This window comes from Erythrolamprus reginae, chromosome 3 (assembly GCF_031021105.1).
Source record: "Erythrolamprus reginae isolate rEryReg1 chromosome 3, rEryReg1.hap1, whole genome shotgun sequence".
Lineage (NCBI taxonomy): Eukaryota > Metazoa > Chordata > Lepidosauria > Squamata > Dipsadidae > Erythrolamprus > Erythrolamprus reginae.
This window is the reverse complement of record NC_091952.1, coordinates 239,054,075-239,078,472: the sequence shown is the minus strand read 5'-3', so window position 1 is coordinate 239,078,472 and position 24,398 is coordinate 239,054,075. Positions and strand designations below refer to the sequence as shown.

The window sequence follows — 24,398 nt, the reverse complement described above, 5'->3', positions numbered from 1 at the left end:
GGGAAGGAGAGAGAGAGGAAGAGAGGAAGAGAGAGAAACAGATAGAAAAAAGAGAGGAAGGAAAAGAGAAAGAAAAAGAATGGGAGTAAGGAAGAGAGAAAGAAAATCAAAATCTAGTTTGAAACTAGATCAACTATTTAAGTGGCATTTTGATATTGATAGAGTTGCCCTATTATGAGCTCGCTGTTATAGACACACAGTGCAGTATTTTATTTTGAAATTCTCTGAGGCAAAACAGGGTGGGTTTTTTATTTGTTTGTTTGTTTGTTTATTTATTTATTATTTCTGTGCCGCCCAGTCCCAAAGGGACTGCTGCTCAGACACTATACTTTTCTGCCCACCTCAAAAAAAAAATTAGAGGGAACACTGCTCAGTCTGGTCCTTCACATCTTCCAATGGTGATCACTGCTGTCATTGAGTCATCCACTTTCTTAATAGTTGTTCTCCTCTTCTTCGTTCTTCTACTTTCCCCAGCGTTATAGACTTCTCCAAAGAGCTAGACCTTCATGTAATGCATTTTAAAAAAATGATAATTTGAGTCTGATCATTTGTGCCTCAAGTGAAAATTTTGGATTGATTTGTTTGAAGTGACATATGTATTTGTAGCTACTCATGGTTTTCTCAGGAGTCTTTTTCAGTACAAAAGTTCAACAATTTTAGTACTTTTTCTATAAAAAATGCAATATTTGCATCCATAGACTGTCACAGGGAAAGTAATTGCTGCACGGTTCCCACCTTTGTAGACACAATACAACATCTATGAACTGGTTACTGGTATCCTCAGTCGGCACAATATGTTGGTCCTTTTTATTGTATATTGTTCATTTCACTGGTTGTTTTAATTTTTCCTGGTTGGCCGGGATCATGATTGCATCCATCTAAACCAGATGACTGATTGATTGACAGGTCCCAAAGGTGGTTTTTCAAAAGGCAACTGGATTTTCTTTCTCTGAAGACGTTTGAGTTCTGAACTGAAAGAGTTTATTCTTCAGCAAAATGTCTTCAAGGAAAAAGAAAGAAGTCCAGTTGCCTTTTGAAAAAGCACCTTTGGGACCTGTCAGTCAATCAATCAATGACCTGGATGACTGCAAATCTCCATAGACGATTGATTGACATCTTTCTTAAGGTCCTCATTGCTACTTTAGCAAATGTAGTGTGTGTTGAATTTCTTGATTGCTGTTTCCTTTACTGTGGATAGTCAATTTTAAAAAAACAGAAGCCACCCACCACTTCACAAGTTTCATTCTCATTTCCAAAGATAGTTGCTCTTTTTTTATTGGCAGTGATGGGAGTTCCTTTATCTAATATCTCAGTCCCATTTTTTGACGCTGCTTGACTGTATAGTCTGGAGGACAGAAGGGAAAGGGAGGACATGATCGAAACATTTAAATATGTTAAAAGGTTAAATAAGGTTCAGGAGGGAAGTGTTTTTAATAGGAACACAAGAACACAAGGACACTATCTGAGGTTAGTTGTGGGGAAGATCAGAAGCAATGTGAGAAAATATTATTTTACTGAAAGTAGTAGATGCTTGGAACAAAGTTCCAGCAGACGTGGTTGGTAAATCCACAGTAACTAAATTTAAATATGCCTGGGATAAACATATATCCATTGTAAGATAAAATACAGGAAATAGTATAAGGGCAGACTAGATGGACCATGAGGTCTTTTTCTGCCGTCAGTCTTCTATGTTTCTATGTTTCATTATGAGATCATACCATTTGCATTTTCAGCTATCAGAGTAGTACCATATATCAATGAAAAACCCAACCAATACAATACAATAGTTGGTGCTGACATTAACAATTGTTTAATGGAACTAAATATGTAAGACATAGGGAGGGTTGTATCAAAAAACTATAAGGCTAAAATTGTGGGACCCAAGATTTTGGGCTGACGGTGATTCCGGATATACATGATGATGGATCACTTTGATTAAATCCAGGTTTTCCCTAGTCGTAGATAAACAGGGAATTTTCTGTGCAGAGCTTTAAGGCTGAAACTTATAGCTTATGCTTGCAAAATGTGAGATCCAAGGATTATGCTATGGTAGTAAAAATAAGTTCTTTGAGAACAGCTCTTTGGGGGGCACTCTATCATCACGAGGTGGTGAGAAGGTAATGTCGTTTCCTCATCTGCATTTCTCAGTACTCTATAGATCCGTGATGGCAAACCTGCACTGGCTACCGATCGGTTTCCGGTCACAATTCAAAGTGTTGGTAATGACCTTTAAAGCCCTACATGGCATTGGGCCAGAATACATCCAGAACCGCCTTCTACTGCACGAATCCCAGCGGCCGATAAGGTCCCACAGAGTTGGCCTTCTCCGGGACCCGTCGACCAAACAATGCCGTTTGGTGGGCCCCAGGGGAAGAGCCTTCTCTGTGGCGGCTCCGGCCCTCTGGAATCAACTCCCCCCAGAGATTAGAACGGCCCCCACCCTCCTTGTCTTTCGCAAATTACTCAAGACCCACCTTTGTTGCCTGGCATGGGGGAGTTAGAATATTCCTTCCCCTAGGCCATTGCAAGTTATGTATGGTATGTTTGTGTGTATGTTTGGTTTTTATAATAAGGGTTTTTAGTTGTTTTATTAAATTGGATTGTTACATGTTGTTTTTTTATCATTGTTGTTAGCCATCCCGAGTCTGCGGAGAGGGGCGGCATACAAATCCAATAAATAAATAAGTAAGTAAGTAAGTAAGTAAGTAAGTAAGTAAGTAAGTAAGTAAGTAAGTAAGTAAGAAAGAAAGAAAGAAAGAAAGAAAGAAAGAAAGAAAGAAAGAAAGAAAGAAAGAAAGAAAGAAAGAAACCAACCAACCAACCAACCAACCAACCAACCTATGGCACGCTTGCCACCTGAGCCATATCTGAGGGTATATGAGATATTACCCTATGTCGTGCCAGCCGATTTTCAGCTTCCCAGAGGGGGGGGAGCGAGGCCGTTTTCACTCTCCCTAGGCTTCAGGAAAGTATCTGGAGCCTGTGGATGGTGAAAAACAGACCCAACGGGCCTATCTGAAGTCCGGAGGCTTCAGTGAGGCCTGTGTGCATGCACAAAGGGGGATAGTGCGAGCATGCGCAGAGGGAGGGCATTGCTTTATAGATGTGGGCTCTCACACACGCACTCTATCACATGCGCTTATACCCTTTTGGCACCCCGAGCAAAAAAAGGTTCGCCATCCCTTCAGATCGTGCAGAATGCAGCTGCGAGAGCTAACATGGGCTTTCCCAAAAATGCCCATATAACACCAACACTACGCAGTCTGCATTGGTTGCCGATCAGTTTCTGGTCACAATTCAAAGTGTTGGTTATGACCTATAAAGCCCTTCATGGCACCGGACAATATTATCTCAGGGACCGCCTTCTGCTGCACGAATCCCAGCGACCAGTTAGGTTCTACAGAGTGGGCCTTCTCCGGGTCCCGTCAACTAAACAGTGTCGTTTGGCGGGACCCAGGGGAAGAGCCTTCTCTGTGGCGGCCCCAGCCCTCTGGAACCAACTCCCTCCGGAGATTAGAATTGCCCCCACCCTCCTCGCCTTTCGTAAGCTCCTTAAAACCCACCTCTGCCATCAGGCATGGGGGAACTGAGATACTCTTTCCCCCTAGGCCTTTACAATTTATGCATGGTATATTTGCTTGTATGTATGATTAGTTTTACAATAAGGGTTTTTTAATTGTTTTAGTATTGGATTTACATGCTGTTTTTTATTGTTGTTGTTAGCCGCTCCAAGTCTACAGAGAGGCGCGGTATACAAATCAAATCAAATCAAATCAAATCAAATAAATAAATAAATAAGCAAGCAAGCAAGCAAGCAAGCAAGCAAGCAAACAAACAAACAAACAAACAAACAAACAAACATATTTGGTTTTTGCCATGAACTTGTTATGAATATTTAACCAGGAGGAAGGGATAGGAAAGTTATTGGCATGCGCTACATCATTATTCCTTTCTGTATAGAGCAAGGGTGTCAAACTTGATTTAATTGGGGGCTGCATCAGGATTGTTTTTGACCACAAGAAGGCGGGAGTGGGCATCTCCAACTCAATAGCACTCGTGTTGAGGATGCCTGTCGTGTCCCAAGTGATCTGCCAGAAAAAAACACCAGGTCCCTGGTTACTTTGGTTTCAGTGTCAAAAGCCTCCTGCAAAACTCTGCCAGCGAAAATGGAGCTCAGGAGGCAGCTCATGTGCAGCCCTCCTGAGCTCCATTTTTTCTGGCAGAGGCACTGCGGGCCAGTCCTTCATTGCTTGCAGGGCGCCCCATGAGCCAGATCTAAGCATCCCACGGGCCGGATGTGGCCTCAGGGCCTTGAGTTTGATACCCCTGATCAGTAGTGGGTTCCTACTGGGATGGTAAAGGACGCCGTACCAGTAGGAAAAGTTGAGCTGTACACGCAGCTTTGGGTGTCTTGCATGTGAGTGCATATGTCCCAGTGTGGTTTTGCTTCTGCGCATGAACAGGAAGCAAATTCTCACGAGGGGACGCGCATGAGATTTTGGTGATCTTTTTTCTTCCACGCATGTGCAGAAGCAAAAAAAATAACCAAAATCTCATGCATTAGCAGAAGCCAAAAAGATCACCAAAATCTCATGCATGCGCAGAAGCAAAAAAAAAATCACCAATATCTCATGCATGCGCAGAAGCAAAAAAGATCACCAAAATCTCAGGCATGCACATCCCCTCATGAGATTTTGATTCCATGCGCAGAAGCAAAAACACGGTGGGACACTGTGACCCGCGCATGCACAGACGCAAGACACCCAAAGCTTTACACGCAGTGCACCGATAGCGGAAGTAGGAGCAATCCGCCCCTGCCCCTGATGTAGAGCATGTTATCATCCTTTGCATTAGTTATAACATGGTGATTATTACTTATACTTATAAGACTATAAAATTGTTGGCGTGCGGGTGCTTGGTTCTTTTCTTGCAGACCTTTCGTTACCCAAATAGATGACATCACAAGCACTCACTAGTTTGGTAACGAAATGGAAAACAACCAAGGTCAGAGATCCCCAAGGACCTCACAGTTCAACCATGTGCTGCAAATAGTCTCTTCTATTGGTATAGCCATGGTGGTGTAGCGGTTAGATTGCAGTACTGCAGGCTACTTCTGCTCACAGTTAGCTGCTGCAGTTGGCAGTTTGATTCTTACTGGCTCAAGGTTGATTCAGCTTTCCATCCATCTGAAATCAGTAAAATTGTTACGTATCTGCTCACGTATCTGCCTAGTATCTGCAGGCGGCTGTCTGCACCGAAACAGTCCATTCACCCGTTCTATTGGTTCATATTCCGTTACTGTTGTTAGTGTTCTTGGCGGGAGAATTTCAATTTGGAATCCTGTGTTCAGTTCTGGAGACCTCACCTACAAAAAGATATTGATAAAATTGAACGGGTCCAAAGACGGGCTACACAAATGGTGGAAGGTCTAAAGCATAAAACGTATCATGAAAGACTTAATGAACTCAATCTGTATAGTCTGGAGGACAGAAGGAAAAGGGGGACATGATCGAAACATTTAAATATGTTAAAGGTTTAAATAAGGTTCAGGAGGGAAGTGTTTTTAATAGGAAAGTGAACACGGGAACAAGAGGGCACAATCTGAGGTTATTTGGAGGAAAGATCAGAAGCAACATGACAAAATATTATTTTACTGAAAGAGTAGTAGATGCTTGGAACAAACTTCCAGCAGACGTGGTAAATCCACAGTAACTGAATTTAAACATGCCTGGGATAAACATATATCCATCCTAAGATAAAATACAGGAAATAGTATAAGGGCAGACTAGATGGACCACGAGGTCTTTTTCTGTCGTCAATCTTCTATGTTTCTATCTTGGCTGGTGGTCCAGTTTCTCTCCAATACATTCCCCCCCTGCCAAATGTCAGACCTTAGAAGGAAATGTCTTAGAAAGAGGAAGAAGCAACCCATAAACTGAGTTGCACCAGACACAATGAGATTTGAATGCTGTTTTGCTGGCTGGTATTGCCAGGTTGTTTTAATTTACATTCACTTGCTAATTGCAAACTGGGACAGCAGCTTGTGTTAACTGGGAAAGTATAATAATAGGGGAGTATGCTGGCTAATTTCCATATTCAAGTTAATTAAAACACTTTGCACATAGCCAGCATGTGCGCAGTGGGTACCATGCTAGAGATGTGATGTTTTTATGGGTATTTGTTTTTTTAAAAACCCTCAATGCTTTGTGCATCATTCTTTCAAAGACATAGTCCTAGATTACTAAGATGTTTGAGATATGTAGATATGGCCAAGTCAACTGTTCAATGTTGCTGGAAGGGGGATGTACAGAAAAATAGTTGCCTTAAGCTCGCAGCTAAGGCTTTCATTTCTGACATTTAATTGGGGGATGGATAAATTCTTTTTCCAGATGTATCCAAGCCATAATTTGAAATTCCTAATAAACTATTCTACACCATCATCCATTCCATCTGTGAAAAATCCCCAGTGCATTTTAAACTCAAACTCAGTATTATCAGCCATGAGCAGAAAAACAAAGTGGCACAGTAGTTAGAAAGCAGTACAGATACTCCTCAACTTACAACAGTTCAATTAGATACCATTCAAAGATACAACAGTGCCAAAAAGGGTGACTTAGGATAGGTTTTTCCTACTTATGATCTTCACGTCACCTGATCAAAAATTCAGACGCTTGGAAACTGACTTGTATTTATGATGGTTTTAATGTTCTGGGATCAGTGACGAAGCCAGAGTCACTTAACAACTATATCCGCACGAATATGCCGCACAAATCCCAGCGACCGATTAGGTCCCACAGAGTTGGCTTTCTCCGGGTCCCGTCGACTAAACAATGTCGTCTGGCGGGACCCAGGGGAAGAGCCTTCTCTATGGCGGCTCCGACCCTCTGGAATCAACTCCCCCCAGAGATTAGTACTGCCACCACCCTCCTTGCCTTTCATAAACTCCTTAAAACCCACCTCTGTCATCAGGCTTGGGGGAACTGAGACATCCCCCCCCTTGCCTATGTAGTTTTGTGCATGATATGACTCTGTGTATGTATTTTATATATTGGGGTGTGTTTTTTCTTTTTAGACTTTTTAATGTAAAACTGTTATTTTAGATTTTAATTATTAGATTTGTTACCATGTATTGTTTTTATCACTGTTGTGAGCCGCCCAGAGTCTACGGAGAGGGGCGGCATACAAATCTAATAAATAATAATAAATAATAATAATAGACTTATATACCGCTTCATAGTGATTTACAGCCCTCTCTAAGCAGTTTATGGAGAGTAAGCATATTGCCCCCAGCAATCTGAGTCCTCATTTTGCTGACCTTGGAAGGATGGAAGTCAACCTACTGAGATTCGATCTGCCAAACTGCTGGCAGCTGGCGATCAGCAGAAGCAGCTTGCAATACTGCATTCTAACCACCGTGCCACCAATGACCTACAAGGTCCTATCCAACTCTATTAATCTGTATCTGCTGGTGGTTTTTTTAATTTTTATTTTTGCTGCAGAGAGTTCATCCTAAAAGGCAGAAGCTATCCATACTTCTGTATTTTCATTGTCGGTTGAAGATACACCATTAGGTTGGATTTATTTATATTTCATCTCAGCTCCCTCCTGCTTTGTCCTTTGTGTTCCTTTGATTTTCATTGCCAGATCTTGCAGGTCATTTGCATTTTCAACTATCGGAGTATTTTCATTAGCACAGTGCAGGTTTATTGATGTTTCTTCAATCACTTTAAAACCTTGCCTAACTGCTTCCAGTCCCTCAATATATATATTCCACATTAGGGGGAGAGTTTACAATATGGCCTAATTCCTTTATTTAATAATAATAATAATAATAATAATAATAATAATAATAATAATAATAATAATAACAACAACAACAACAATAATAATAATAATAAATTAGATTTATATGCCGCCCCTCTCCGAAGACTCGGGGCGGCTCGCAACATAACAGTGATACAATGCATTACAAATCCAATAGTAGAAAAATTAAATCAATTAAAAAAACATTAATAACATAGTAAAATCCCTAACTATACAATCATACACATTCAACCTAATGTGTCATACAATAAGGCCGAAAACATAACAAAAAAAGAGGGGGAGAGGGTGGTAATTATACTCACGCCTGGCGACAAAGATGGGTGTTCAACATTTTACGGAAGGCAAGGAGGGTGGGGGCTGTTCGAATCTCTGGAGGGAGTTGATTCCAGAGGGCCGGGGCCGCCACATAGAAGGCTCTTCCCCTGGGTCCCGCCAGACGACATTGTATAGTCCAGTGTTTCCCAACCTTTTTGAGCCGTGGCACATTATTCATATTTTCAAAATCCTGGGGAACACTGAACGGGGGGGTGGGGGGGTGGCTAAAGAAAAGTTTTGACAAAAAAAAATCTTCTTCCATTTCGCTCTATTTCTCCCTCACTCTTTCTCTCTCTTCCTTCCTTCCCTTCTTTCTCTCTCTCCATCCCTTTCTTTCTTCCTCTCTTTTTTGCTCTCTTTCTCTCTCCCTCCTTCCCTCCCTATATGTCTTTCTCTCTCCCTTGCTCTCTCTGCCTCTCTTGCTATCTTTCATTCTCTTTCTTTCTTTCTTTCTCTTTCTCTCTCTCTCTCTCTCTGTCTCTCTTTCTCTGTCTCTCTTTCTCTCTCTCTTGCTAGCTCTCTTTCTCTCTCTTTCTCTTTCTCTCTCTCTCTGCCTCTCTTGCTCTGTCTCTCTTGCTCTGTCTCTCTTTCTCTCTCTTCCTTTCTTCTCTGCGGAGGCCGGCGAAGGTTTTTCTTATTTTAAATGTTCCGGGTGACAGGGGGATGCGGAGCCCGCACGCACACACCCCCGACATTCCAAATTCTGCCTCAGCTGTGAGAAGAACGCCTGCCCCACCTGTCCTGCAGCCCTTTCGCTGACAGCCTGGGACAAAAGCACTCCGTGAAGGGACTGCAAGAGGGGCCGGGCGGGCATTAGCAGCCGGATGAAGAGGACGAGAAGCCGCTGCAGCCACCCCCAATCCCCCCCCTTCCCTGGGTGCCTTCCAAAGGCCCCTGGAAAAAGGCAGGAGGTAGCAACAAGGCGCGAGGACAAGCAGGCAGCTTGGCGGAGGGGAAGCGCTGAGGGGCTCTCCTCCTTCCCCACCCCCGCGCTTCTCTCCCGCCCTGGCTTTTGCTTTGCAGATTTCCCCGCAGTTCAAAAGGAGGCAAGAGGTGGCCTGGATGAAATTGCGGGGAAATCATGGGGCGAAGCGAAAGCCAGGGCGGGAGAGAAGCGCGGGGGTGGGGAAGGAGGAGAGCCCCTCAGCGCTTCCCCTCCACCAAGCTGCCTGCTTGTCCTCGCGCCTCGTTGCTACCTCATGCTGCTCCCACCATGGCTGCGCGCGGTTCCGGTGCCCCTGGCTGAAGATCGTCCTGTGGCTGGTCTTGGGCTTTACGGTGGCTTCCTGGTTCCCTCTCCTCCCTCCGCCTGTGTCTACCGCCAGCGCCTCATTCCTCGGAGCTGCCGCTTCCTTCCAGGCAGCCCAGCCACGCTGCCGTAGAAAGTGCAAAGGTTATTGCCGCCACCTCTGCCTCCACTCAGGGAGCCACCGTGGTTGAGCTGAGGGAGAGGAAAAGGCGCGGTGACCACGGTGGCTCCCTGAGTGGAGGCAGAAGCGGTGGCAATAACCTCTGTGCTTTCTACGGCAGCGTGGCTGAGCTGGACGGAGGGAAGCGGCAGCTCCCAATCGAGGAACCCACGGCAACGGGCGACGGCTTGGTGGGAGGCGACGGCTTGGTGGGAGGCGACGGCGGGAGACACAGGCGGTGGGAGGAGAGGGAACCAGGAAGCGACTGTGAAGCCCAAGACCATCCACAGGATGACACTCAGGCAGGGGCGCCGGCAGCGCCCCGCCCAGCTTGAGCTTCTCGCGGCACACCTGACCATGTCTCGCGGCACACTACTGTGCCGCGGCACACCGGTTGGGAAACGCTGGTATAGTCGACGGGACCTGAAGAAGGCCAACTCTGTGGGACCTAATCGGCTGCTGGGATTCGTGCGGCAGAAGGCGGTCCCAGAGATATTCTGGTCCGATACCATGTAGGGCTTTATAGGGTGGGGGCTGTTCGAATCTCTGGAGGGAGTTGATTCCAGAGGGCTGGGGCCGCCACATAGAAGGCTCTTCCCCTGGGTCCCACCAGACGACATTGTATAGTCGACGGGACCTGAAGAAGGCCAACTCTGTGGGACTTAATCGGCTGCTGGGATTCGTGCGGCAGAAGGCGGTCCCAGAGATATTCTGGTCCGATGCCATGTAGGGCTTTATAGGTCATAACCAACACTTTGAATTGTGACCGGAAAGTGATCGGCAGCCAATGCAGGCCACGGTTGATGAGACATGGGTATACCTAGGGAAGCCCATGATTGCTCTCGCAGCCACGTTCTGCATGATCTGGAGTTTCCAAACACTTTTCAGAGGTAGCCCCACGTAGAGAGCATTGCAGTAGTCGAACCTCGAGGTGATGAGGGCATGAGGGCATATTTTCTCATGTTCTGTCCAGATTCTGGCTTTCTGACCTGTCTATAAGTTTTTCATGAGGAGAATAATTCTCGTTTTTCTGAGCATCACATGTTTGACACCAAACTTTTCTATAGAAAAGCACATAGTGACTTATTTTTGATATTCTTTGACCTTCTCAATTGCGTGCATCAGCAGTAATGTTCCTCGAAAGTCAGCATGAATATTTGACATATATTTTTTTCATCTAGAGCAGGGATTCCACCAACCCCCGGTCCATGGATTAGCACTGGGCCACGACAGGCCAGAAATCAGGGGTCAACACTGAAGCTGGCCTGACCAAGGCCTTCTTGGAGGCTTCAGTGTCACAACAATGGTGCTGCAGGATAGGGAAGGGGGAAATAGATTGTTGAGTTCTTGTAGCCAAAACAAAATGTTTCCCCTGAGAACCAAGGAGGGAGGGGGAGAGAGGGAGGGAGGGAGGGGAGAGGGGAATGGAGGGACAGAGAGAAAGAGAGGGAGGAGAAGGTGGGAGGGAGGGAGAGAGATAAGGGAGAGGGAGGGAGAGAGGGAGGGAAGAGAGGCAGGGAGGGAGGGAGAGGGAGAGAGAGAGAAGAACACATAGGGACACATTGATTCTTACGTTAGGCCTAAAATGGTTTGGGAAATGCGAACTTAACACCATACACCCTTTTATCCCTCTCTTGTTAGCCGTAAAAGAAAGCCCTGTTTGCTGTTCTCTCTTGACAATATCGATGATGTTGGTGCACAAATGAGGAGCGAAATAAAAAGTCATGTTAATTTCAAGCTCCAGTGAAAACCGTGGCAGGGATAAACAGGAGGGGGAAATCAAAAGTTTCTGAAAAGATACAGAAAACAGCTGGAGCTGAAGCGCTGATCTCCAGGTAAAATACAAAGGATTGATTGAAGCAGGAGTTGCAAATTGGAACATCCCTGAGTTACTTAATGGAGGATTCGTCAAAAGTGCTAAGAGCCCTTTTTACAAGGAAAAAAAATCTAGATGTTCCTGTTTGATAGACTGCTGCCATGTATTAGCACTTCTGTCCTTACAAATAAATTTTATGCACAATCCGGTAATGTTCGTAGCCTTGGCACCTCGCATCCATGAAGAACTATTGTTCCGCAATGGTCAGATTTCATCCTGATGTTCATTGGCAGAACCTATTACTAGGTGTCCGGTGAGACTCTTAATGTGGTTTTAAACATCTGTTGCCTCTTCAGTATGAAATCTCTGAAATGCATTGTGTCATTTGATTACCTGCTGGAAAAAGAAATAGCTTTTGGCAAAGAAATAGTTTCCTGCAAATTTTAGGCAAAGTGTATTCGATTTGGATCGTGTTGTTTTCCATGGGCTTCTTGCTTTTAGGATTAAGTGCCTGCATTTTATAATTAGGGCTTGATTCAATTTTTCAAACACAGTTTATATGTAATAGTTTTATTCATCTGGAATGTTCCCAGTTACCTGAACGAGCTTGCATAAGTGAAATTCTTTTATTCATGATTAATTGATTGCACGGCTAGAACTTTGTCAATAATTGCACAGAAAAATGGTGGGAAATCTATGAAGAGTTGACCACCTAGCTGCCCTTGGATAATCTTGAAAACAACTAGTCAGGATGGGATTTGCTTAGTATTTGGATGGGAAACACCAGGAAATTTGAGAGTTGTGAACTAAACTAGGAAGTTAGAAAATGAAGGTAGTGACAAATAATTTCCATGTTCCAAATTATTACTTCCACATGAACTTTCCAGAAGATAAATTCCACTTGAAGGAGACTTTGCCTATGCCATTTGAAGAAAATATTTGTAGCTTGAGGTTGAATTGTGGGATCCTTGAGGTTTTATTTTTCAATATGTTTCATTATCCAACTAGGTAACCCCATCAAGGAAGTGGTTCTCTGTTTAGATACAAATAAACAAATCCCTTGTGTGCCCCTTGTATATAAACAGAGAACAAATCCCTTTGTTCTCTGTCTATATACAAATAATCAAATCCCTTGTGTGTCCAATCACACTTGGCCAATAAACTTGTTCTGTCCTATCCTATCCTATTGCAATTGCGGTCTGCGGAGAGGGGCGGCATACAAATCTAAATAATAAATAAATAAATAACACTTAGACCAGGGGTGGGCAATTAATTTTGTCATGGGGCTTGATGTTAAAAGACAAATGGAGATAAATCTCAAGTGGTCTGCCTAACTTGTCAGTTTGCTGGGTGACCTCTGGCTGACCTATACATGATTGCTGAACTGTATAGAGACCAGGGGTGGGCAATTGATTTTGCAATGGGGCCACATGAGAAATTGGGATGGTTTTAGAGGGCCGGTTCTACCCAATACTGTAAAGACCCAGACCCAGACCTGACCTAAACACCCAGACCCACTCTACAGACTCCTAATTGTTTGCTTTATGGCAAGACGGTGCACCACCATCACTGTGGTTTGCGTGGTTCCTGTGCTCGGCCGCTCTTGGTACGAGGTCGGGGTCCACTCCAGTGGAAGGATGAAAGAGCTCACTGCATCTGCCGGGACTCCTCCGGTTCTTGCTTTGCTCATGATTCATCAGGAAAGCAGGAACCGGAGAAGTCCCGGCAGACGTGGTGAGCTCTTTCATCCTTGCACTGGAGCGGACCCCGACATCTGCAGACCGGTCACAGACAGTGGGCAGGCCGGATGCGGCCCGTGGGCCGCCCCTTGCCCAGGTCTGACTTAGACTTATATACTTATATATGATAGCAGTCTACAAGTATACGAGAGGATGTCACAGAGAGGAGGGGATCACTTTATTCCCCAGGGCACCAGAGGGCCGGATGAGGAACAAGGGCTGGAAGCTGGTGCTTCTTGACCTCTCAGCGGCTTTCGATACCATCAACCATGGTATCCTTCTGCACCGGCTGGAGAGGTTGGGGGTGGGAGGCACTGTTCTCCAGTGGTTTTCCTCCTACCTCTCCAGTCGGTCGCAGTCGGTATTAGTGGGGGGCCAGAGGTCGACTCCGAGGTCTCTCCCTTGTGGGGTGCCTCAGGGGTCGGTCCTCTCCCCCTTGCTATTTAATATCTACATGAAACCGCTGGGTGAGATCATTCAAGGGCATGGGGTGAGGTATCATCAGTACGCTGATGATACCCAGCTTTACATCTCCACCCCATGTCCAGTCAACGAAGCAGTGGAAGTGATGTGCCGGTGTCTGGAGGCTGTTGGGGCCTGGATGGGTGTCAACAGACTCAAACTTAACCCGGATAAGACGGAGTGGCTGTGGGTTTTGCCTCCCAAGGACAATTCCATCTGTCCTTCCATTACCCTGGGGGAGGAATTATTGACCCCCTCGGAGAGGGTCCGCAGCTTGGGTGTCCTCTTCGATCCACAGCTCACATTAGAGAACCATCTTTCAGCTGTGGCGAGGGGGGCGATTGCCCAGGTTCGCCTGGTGCACCAGTTGCGGCCCTATCTGGACCGGGACTCACTTCTCACAGTCACTCATGCCCTAATCACCTCGAGGTTCGACTACTGTAATGCTCTCTACATGGGGCTACCTTTGAAAAGTGTTCGGAAACTCCAGATCATGCAGAATGCAGCTGCGAGAGCAGTCATGGGCTTACCTAGGTATGCCCATGTTTCACCAACACTCCGCAGTCTGCATTGGTTGCCGATCAATTTCCGGTCACAATTCAAAGTGTTGGTTATGACCTTTAAAGCCCTTCATGGCACTGGACCAGAATATCTCCGAGACCGTCTGCTGCTGCACGAATCCCAGCGACCGATTAGGTCCCATAGAGTGGGCCTTCTCCAGGTCCCGTCAACTAAACAATGTCGGTTGGCGGGCCCCAGGGGAAGAGCCTTCTCTGTGGCGGCCCCAACCCTCTGGAACCAACTCCCCCCGGAGATTAGAACTGCCCCTACTCTCCTTGCCTTTCGTAAGCTCCTTAAGACCCACCTTTGTCGTCAGGCATGGGGGAGACATCTCCCCCGGGCATATACAATTTATGAATGGTATGTCTGTATGTATGTTTGTTTAGAAAATGGGTTTTTTAAAATATTTTAAACTGTAATTTAGATTTGTTGTAAATTGTTTCACTTTGTTGTGAGCCGCCCAGAGCCTGCGGAGAGGGGCGGCATACAAATCTAAATAATAAATAAAATAAATAAATAAATAAGCTGACCAAGGAGAGATTCAACATGGAGATAAGGAGGAACTTCCTGACGATCAGAGCGATCAATTAATGGAACAACCTACCAGCAGATGTTGTGAACGCCAACACTCTGGACATTTTTAAGAGAAGATTGAACTGCCACTTGACTGGTGTACTATAGGGTTCCTGCTTTGGCAGGGGGTTGAACTCGATGGCCTTCATGGTCCCTTTCAACTCTAACAATAAATAAATAAACACACACACACACACACACACACACACACACATACATACTTCTTCACAGTGCTTTATAAGTCCTGTCTAAGCGATTTACAGACTCAGCATATTGCCCCCAACTATCTGAGTCCTCATTTTGCTGACCTCAGAAGGATGGAAGGCTGAGTCAATCTTGAACCAGTCAGATCTAAACTGCAGGTAGCCAGCAGTCAGCAGAAATAGGCTGCAGTTCTGCATTCTAACCATTGCGCCACCACAGCTTTTATCTACCTTATCCTATCCTATCCTATCCTATCTTATCCATACTTGTTTTAATTTAACTGATCTTTAATTCTCTTCCTAACCTTGCCTTGGCATGACATGACCATGATATGGTTATTTTATTGGAGCAGAACTTTCCTTCTATAAATCTGTTCGTTGGTTTCCTTTTGGAAACATATGCAGAACTATAATATACTTCTCTCATTGATTCTAGTATCAAAAGTATCATTGTATTTTATTTTATTTATTTTATTTATTTATTTTGTCCAATACACAATACATATTGAGGGGAAAAGGCATGAAGTATTACATATAAGGAAAAGATATGAAAATAGAGGAGAAGATATATGAAAGAGAGAAAAGATATATGATATATGGGATAAGGGGAGACAAATTGGACAGGGGACGAAAGGCACACTGGTGCACTTATGTACGCCCCTTATTGACCTCTTAGGAACCTGGCGAGGTCAATCGTGGATAGTCTAAGGGAGAAATGTTGGGGGTTGGGGTTGACACTACTGAGTCAGGTAATGAGTTCCACACGTCGACAACTCGATTGCTAAAGTCATATTTTTTACAGTCAAGTTTGGAGCGATTAATATTGAGTTTGAATTTGTTGCGTGTGTTGTTGCGGATGAAGCTGAAGTAGTCATTGACAGGTAGAACGTTGCAGCATATGATTTTGTGGGCAATACTTAGATCGTGTTTTAGGCGTCGTAGTTCTAAGCTTTCTAGGCCTAGGATTGATAGTCTGTTTTTGTAGGGCATTCCGTTTCGAGTGGAGGAGTATGGATAGTTACAACACTGTGTTGTGCAAAATAGAATGGAATGGTGGAGTCAGAGGAATAGAAGGAGATCCAGCTAAGGGATAAACAAGGGGAGCAGGAGCATTTCAAGTATATGTACTTAGACTTAATTACAGTAATTAATGTCACTTAATACCGCATAAATTTGGCTTATCATGTCTGCTATGTAGTACCGAAATAATGGATGGCATATTAAAATGACTTTAAGAGCCTATCATTTTAGAATTTAGTCTATTGACAGAGCTGTGGACCTCTAAATGAGGTGTCCATTAAATAGAGAAAACCTATAATGTTGAAGGCTTAATTGTGTTTCTGGTTCCTGGTGATGAGAATTGTTTCTAAAAATTAAATTGGCCTAATCTTGTATATTAAGAAGAACTGTGAACCGTTAGTGTTTCTAAATCAACATGATAAGTTACCCTAAGCTAGCTTTTCAGGGAGTCTGCAAATTGCAGCAGAATAAAAAACATGAAAAATGAATAAAAATGAAATAATGTGTTCTGGTTCTAGGTTTACATAGAGCTAGGTGACATTTGTTTTTGGAATAGCTCCTTCCAACAAATCTATTACCCCAATAAATTCATCACCCTCCAGCTATTCTGAGATCAATGGGCCTTAAATTAGTTATCATCGAATTTAAACACATACAGTTAAGTATAACTTCATTTGCATCACTTTCTTTGAAGTAAATATACAAGAATGCAGAATGTAATTATTGGCAGAAGAACAAACTGTCTTGGGTTTCTCGAGAACAATAGTGCACAAATAGGCAAGGAAAGGGAGGTAACCATCTTGGGATCTACTGACACTATTTTACTGCTGTCCATCACTGTATTTGCCGCATGTGGATTTTAGGAAAACACATCACTGGTTATGAAGGTTGGCTGGACCAACAGTAGTGGTTTCACTTATAACAGAGCCCTCAATCACTGTTGGTCCTACTTCCTCATGGAGAGGACCTAACTTGGTAGCTTCAGGTTATCCTTCCACATGGATAAAAAAAGCCAACACTATCCTAAGCTGCATCAACAGGGGGATACACTCTAAGACCAGGGAAGTATTAATACCACTCTACTACGCCCTGGTCAGACCACATCTGGAGTATTGCATCCAGTTCTGGTCACCACACTTCAAAAGAGACATTGAAACTCTGGAGAAGGTGCAGAAAAGAGCAACCAAAATGATTAGGGGACTAGAAACCAAGACTTACGAAGAGAGATTGCGGGAACTGGGCATGGATAGCCTAGAGAAAAGGAGGGCCAGAGCGGACATGATAGCTGTATACAGGTATGTGAGGGGTTGCCACAGAGAGGAGGGAGCCACTCTATTCTCCAGAGCACCAGAGGGCCGGACGAGGAACAATGGCTGGAAGCTGACCAAGGAGAGATTCAACCTAGAAATAAGGAAGAACTTCCTGAGGGTCAGAGCGATCAACCAGCGGAACAACCTGCCTGCGGAGGTTGTGAATTCCCCAACTCTGGACACTTTCAAGAGGAGATTGGACTGCCATTTGGCTGGGGTGCTTTAGGATTCCTGCTCAGGCAGGGGGTTGGACTTGATGGCCTGCATGGTCCCTTTCAACTCTAACAATAAATAAAATAAAATAAATAGTTTCCTCACCAAGGGAAACCTTTTTCCCTTTTAACTCCAGAATCTCATGTATTTGCCATCAAAAAGTCTGAATGTCTTTTTGCAGTTCTATAGTAATGATATAAATGAAAATTAAGAGGAGAACAATTGTTGCTGCCCCAGGACGTGCAGTCAACATTTGCTCTGCAGTGAGATGGGTGACATTTAAATTCAATCAATAAATATTTTTTTTAAAAACAGACAACCATTTCCCAAACTGCATTATACAATCCAAACTAGCATTTTATGGACTCTTGACTCTGTTCCTTCCTATTCTGGGTTATAAAAACACCAGATCTAGGCTGCATTAACAGAGAGATAGAATTAAGATGATGTGAAGTGTTAATACCACTTTGCGATGCCTTGGTAAGGCCACACTTGTATACTGCATTCAGTTTTGGTTGCCACAAATGTAAAAATAGTGTTAAGATTCTAGAAAGAGTGCAGAGAAGAACAACAAAGTTGATTAGGGGACTTAAGGCTAAATATATACAAAGAACAGTTGCAGGAACTGGGTATGTCTAGTTTAATTAATATAAGAACTGGGTGACATGATAGCACTGTTTCAATATCTCAGGGGTTGCCACAAAAAAGAGGGAGTGACGCTATTCTCCAAAGCACCTAAGGATAGCACAAGAAGCAATGGGTGGAAACTAAACAAGAAGAGAAGCAACTCAGAACTTAGGAGAGGCTTTCTGACAGTTAAAACAATTAATCAGTGGAACAAGTTGCCTCCAGAAGTTTTGAATGCTCCAACACTGGAAGATTTTAAGAAGATGTTGGATAACCATTTGTCTGAAGTGGTGTAGGGTTTTCTGCCTAAGCAGGGGGTTGGACTAGAAGACCTCCAAGATCCCTTCCGTTATTCTATTGTATTGTATTGTATTGTATTGTATTGTATTGTATTCTATTCTACTCTACTCTATTCTGTTTCATTCCATTCCATCCCATTCCATTCTATTCTATTCTATTCTACTCTACTATATTCTATTCTATTCTATTCTGTTTCATTTCATTTCATTTCATTCCATTCCATTCCATCCCATTCTATTCTATTCTATTCTATTCTACTCTATTCTATTCTGTTTCATTCCATTCCACCCCATTCTATTCTATTCTATTCTATTCTGTTTCATTCCATTCCATCCCATTCTATTCTATTCTATTCTATTCTACTCTATTCTATTCTGTTTCATTTCATTTCATTCCATCCCATTCTATTCCATCCCATTCTATTCTATTCTATTCTATTCTATTCTATTCTATTCTATTCTATTCTATTCTAGATATATACTCACTTAGTTGTTACGGGTGCTCTTTGGAAGTCCGTAGGGTACCACCCAACAGAACAGCCTTGAAATCAAAACTCTCTTGCCAAATGTTCACAGCCTTCACCTTCCTCAAGTTGAGGAAGGGCCTATTTGGGAAACAGCATAATGCATTATCATCAACATTGAACATCATCAATGTTCATTGGGCAGTTGTTCCTAAATCTCACAATTATCCCTACCCAAACAAGTTTGCCCTTGTGTTTGAAGGAGACTGAAAGCATGGTTTTGCTGTACTTCAATCTCTTTAGGGAGATAAGGAATTCTCTTATTTCACTTCTTCTGCAACACTAATCCAGGAAGAAAGACTTTTATTATATAAAATAATCTACTTTCTTTATCTAACACTAGCTTCACTAGCAGCGTGGTACGTTCTTCCTTTCTGTGATTAAAATATGGTATGAAATACCTGATCCCTGATTATTATGTTAGATATATGAATGAATATGAAAAGCAAAATAAAAATCCCTCTTGAGACAAAAGAACTTTTTAAAAAAAATAGGGACACTGATTGTGGTACAGTGGTACCTCTACCCAAGAACGCCTGTACTTACAAACTTTTGTAGTTAAGAACCAGGTGTTCAAGATTTTTTGCCTCTTCTCATTTTCCACTTACAAACCTGAGCCTCCGAAACGGTAACCTCCGGAAAAGGCAGGGAGAAGCCTCGGTGGGGCCTCTCTAGGAATCTCCTGGGAGGAAACAGGGCCGGAAAAGGCGGGAAGAAGCCTCCGTGGGGCCTCTCAAAGAATCTCCTGGGGGGAAACAGGGCCGGAAAAGGTGGGGAGAAGCCTATGGGGGCCTCTCTAGGAATCTCCTGGGAGGAAACAGGGCCTCCACCCTCCCCGTGTTTTCCCCAATCGTACACATTATTTGCTTTTACATTAATTCCTATGGGGGGGAAATTGCTTCTTCTTGCTTCTTCTTACAAACTTTTCTACTTAAGAACCTGGTCACAGAACAAATTAAGTTCATAAGTGTTGTGGTTAGCTCTGGCCCAGCTCCTGCCCAAAGGACTGTGGATGTGGGGGAGACATCCACATGCTGCAGGCCTGTTTTGCCCCCGGTGGAATCTGATGATGAAGGCTCCTCTGACCAAGAAGACATGAGTGACAGGGAGGAGGAGAATGTGGCAGACAGCTCAGAAGGAGATCAATTATCTAGCTCCTCCTTGGATTCAGAACAAGAGTTAATGATACAGCCACGCATGCGGAGAGCGATGCATAGGCAACAACAACTGAGAGATTATTATCAAAGAAAATGAGGCCACCTGTGGTTGGGTGAGGCTGTGGTAATTAGTGAGGCTGCTATAAATAGCAGCCTGTGGGTTTGGCCATTGTGGAGGATTATCTGATCGTTGTGTTTCATGACTGCGTTACTGACTTTGACTTTTTGTGTGCTGATTTTTCCCTGCTTTGAAACTAAACCAGAGCAAAGTGTGTTTCACTTTGTGAAAGAAGGATTTTGAATTGCCTCACAGCTGCAAGCTAAGTATCACAGGACTGATAAGGGACTTGTACAAATTACCAGTTTGTTTGGAGACGAGTGCTCTTGGCTATACCAAAAGAGGGCTTAGTTTAAGAGAATTTTCATTATAAAGAACATTGCTTTGAATTTTCAAACGTGTGTGTGTGTCTGAAATTTGTACCTGTGAATTTTTGGGAGGATTCTACCAGAGAGCCCGACAGAACAATAAGTAGAGGTAGTACCACTGTATTTGCTTGCCTAGTGATTGACACAATTTCAGTAAAAGTGTAGTTTTGTTACTAGGATTAGTATTTATAGACCTTGGAATACCACTGCATATTGTTTCCTTTTGTAAGCTCATGAATTTTTATGCAGGTTAACTATGTTCATTGCATTGTAAGATAATTAGCGGTGGGAGAGAGGGCCCCCTGAAAGGTTTGCCGTGGGGTCCAAGTGATTCCACTGACTCCCAAATTCATAAATGCTTGTGGGATCCATTGCTTTCATCCAAATGACACACATGCAAAGGAATGTTTGTGTATGCTTAGTCAATCAGCATGTTGCTACTTTTAATATTTTCCCCCTTAGATCAACTGACAGTTTGCCATTTGGATTATTTGTAAACACTACAGAAGCTTATTTAATTGTTGATGTTTAAACCAGAATTTCTAATTACAAATTGAAACATTCCCTGGATAAATGCTGCAAATATTGTACAGAGAAGGCATTTTTTTAAAGATACCTCTCCTTCATTTGCTGCTTTAGCTAATGCCAACTCTTAAATACATTTCAGACTCCCTGTCAGTGTTGTTGTTGTTGTTGTTATTATTATTATTTAGATTTGTATGCCGCTCCTCTCCAAAGATTTGGAGCGGCTCACAACAACAATATATCGTATTGGCACAAGTGGTGAAAACTGACTCTGAAATTTCCTAATACCAACTCTTAAATACATTTCAGACTCCCTGTCAGTGATCCAAGTAATGTACCCATAGAAAGCAGTACTTTGAGGCAGGTAGATTCTCAAAGGACAATTTTATTGAATACATCGTATTGGCACAACTGGTGAAAACCAAGTTCGAAACATTTAAATATGTTAAAGGGTTAAATAAGGTCCAGGAGGGAAGTGTTTTTAATAGGAAAGTGAACACAAGAACAAGGGGACACAATCTGAAGTTAGTTGGGGGAAAGATCAAAAGCAACATGAGAAAATATTATTTTACTGAAAGAGTAGTAGATGCTTGGAACAAACTTCCAGCAGACGTGGTTGATAAATCCACAGTAACTGAATTTAAACATGCCTGGGATAAACATATATCCATCCTAAGATAAAATACAGGAAATAGTACAAGGGCAGACTAGATGGATCATGAGGTCTTTTTCTGCCGTCAGTCTTCTATGTTTCTAAGACTCTTCCCCTGGGTCCCGCCAGATGACATTGTTTCGTCAACGGGACCCGGAGAAGGCCAACACTGTGGGACCTAACTGGTCGCTGGGATTCATGCGGCAGAAGGTGGTCTCGGAGATATTCTGGTCCGATGCCATGAAGAGCTTCACAAGTCATAATCAACACTTTGAATTGTGACCGGAAACTGATTGACAACCAATGCAGACTGCGGAGTGTTGGTGTAACATGGGCATAACTGGGGAAGCCCATGATTGCTCTCGCAGCTGCATTCTGCACGATCTGAAGTTTCCGAACACTTTTCAAAGGTAGTCCCATGTAGAGAGCGTTACAGTAGCTGAACCTCGAGGTGATGAGGGCATGAGTTACTGTGAGCAGTGACTCCCGGTCCAAACCTGGGCAAATGCCCAGGTTCATTTTACTGAAAGAGTAGTAGATGCTTGGAACAAACTTCCAGCAGACGTGGTTGGTAAATCCAGAATAACTGAATTTAAACATGCCTAGGATAAACATAGATCCATCCTAAGATAAAATACAGGAAATAGTATTAAGGGCAGACTAGATGGACCATGAGGTCTTTTTCTGCCGTCAATCTTCTATGTTTCTATGGTCTAATCAAGGTACTGACCAGTTGCTTGGTTACTTTGCTCTTCCTCTCTCAGCCACATGTTGGAATGACCTTGGTTCCCACAGGAAGACTTATTTTGATTTCAACATCCCAACTAACTATTTCCCTCCCTCTCCGATTTAGTGGCAGCCTCAAAGATGGCCCCAACCAGGTTCATTTCAGGGTTGACACTCCCTATTATTCTCTTCCTAGAACAATAAATTAACTTTGGCAAAATGCAGGTGGTTTACCAAAGAATCTTATTTCAGTTAGATAGCACAAGCTCTTGAACTGTATGAATTGAATCTAGTTGTTCCCACCAACAATGTGTTTTATTTGCAGACCAGTATTGGAACAATTTTACTTTGGTCCTCAAAATCTGTTTGGGAGGTTGTTGTGAGTGCTCCTCGTTCAACTTTGGTAATGATAGATTCCGAGGAGGATGAGCCAGGCCCATCTTTGGTACCCTGGGCCAGTGGTGTTGCCAGCTGATGCATAGAGTGAGAGTGAGGGGAAAATAGACCTAGATGAACCTGAAGGACCACCAGAGGTGGCAGATATGCCAATGACAGTAGAGTCTGACTTAGAGGAGAAGGAAGCTCAGGAGCCTTTGCTAAATGTCTGCTTTAGAAGATTTAGAAAAAGACAAGAATACTTGTATGGGAAAAGGAAGTAGTCTGTAGTTTGTAACTCTAAGGAATTGTTGAACACCCCCTATAGATATTTAAGTGTGGCGTATGGTTATTTCAGGGTGGAGTTCCAACATTTTGCAATGGGGTTGGATGATGTTTGAGGGTTTAGCCAGGTTATGTTTGCCACCTGTTATTTCCCTGCTAAAATGCTTGGAGTAAAAGTGACCTGTCTTCGGAGATGCCAGGAAGCTGTAATAGTAAGTCTGTGAAACTGGAGACTCCTTATCTCAGGAAGGAATTTGTAATGAGCTTTGATCTTTGGCAGCAGCCTAGCCGCAGAACTGTTACCTCTTAATTACCCTCACTGAGAAACTGCCAAGATTATCTCACATGCATGACTTTGGCTTGTAAAAATGGGACTTTATATATAAAAAGATTAACTTGAAATATCAGCATGTGGATTCCTCCTTTCTTTTCAAGCTGCATAGGCCCGGGATAGAACAGAGGTGGCGATTTCTGGGAACGAAGTGGGTAGTTCTATTTCATAACCAGAAATTCACTCATAAACTTTGGATTTGACTCAATAGGCTCCATGGATCAATTGCAATATTGTTTATAAAATTCACAGTAATGGGGTAGTGGGGAAAGGAAATAGATAGAAAACAGGAGACCCAACACAAGTAGAATGCCATTGCATTTTCGTAAACTTTGTATGCGATAGGGGAGAAGAACAATTAGGTAACACTTAACAGAAAATATTTTGAAGGCTATTATCATGATATCACCTATTATAATTAGGTGCTTCAGATGCAATATTAAGATGCTAATAAAATAATCGAAACAAGCAATTTGTTGCAAGTACAGTATTCTCAAATAAGTACATTTTAAGAAGTTCTCAAATCTATTCTATTGAGTCCCAGCGACTGGTTAGGTCCCACAGAATTGGCCCTCTCCAGGTCCCGTCAACTAGACAATGTTGCTTGGCGGGACCTAGGAGAAGAGCCTTCTCTGTGTGGGGCCCGGCCCTTTGGAATCAGCTCCCCCCAGAGATTTGCACTGCCCCCATTTTCGCTGTCTGTAAAAGTTTAAAGACTTATCTGTGCCACCAAGCTTGGGGCCATTAGACCCTAGCACCCTGGCCGATGAGTGTAATATATCTCGCTGTGTGAATGGGAATGAATTATTTTAAATGTTATTAGAGTTTTAAAAGTTTTTTGGCTGTATTAATTGGATTTTTTAAGATATGTATATTGTTTTGTTATGTTGTGAGCCACCCCGAGTCCTCGGGGAGGGGCGGCATACAAATCCAATAAATAATCAGAAATAAATGTTAATTGGAGATTATGATTGTCCTTGGTCACTGGCACCATACATGCCACCAGATGGTAGCATTTATTCTTCA

At 43.3% G+C, this 24,398-nt stretch overlaps 1 protein-coding gene across 2 annotated transcripts in view; it reads left to right on the top strand.

Annotated features, from left to right (window-relative positions):
* The window catches only part of SAMD12 (sterile alpha motif domain containing 12), a 384,839-nt gene that overhangs the window by 211,801 nt on the left and 148,640 nt on the right, over window positions 1–24,398 (top strand). Inside the window, exon 5 of one of the 2 annotated variants that reach the window (XM_070748247.1) lies at window positions 2,635–3,078. The exons of the other annotated variant lie outside the window; for it this stretch is intronic. Coding sequence (XP_070604348.1) covers window positions 2,635–2,681 — 47 coding nt within the window. The 3' untranslated portion in view covers window positions 2,682–3,078. Of the gene's footprint in view, window positions 1–2,634; window positions 3,079–24,398 lie in introns of those variants that run through there. 2 annotated transcript variants of the gene reach the window in all.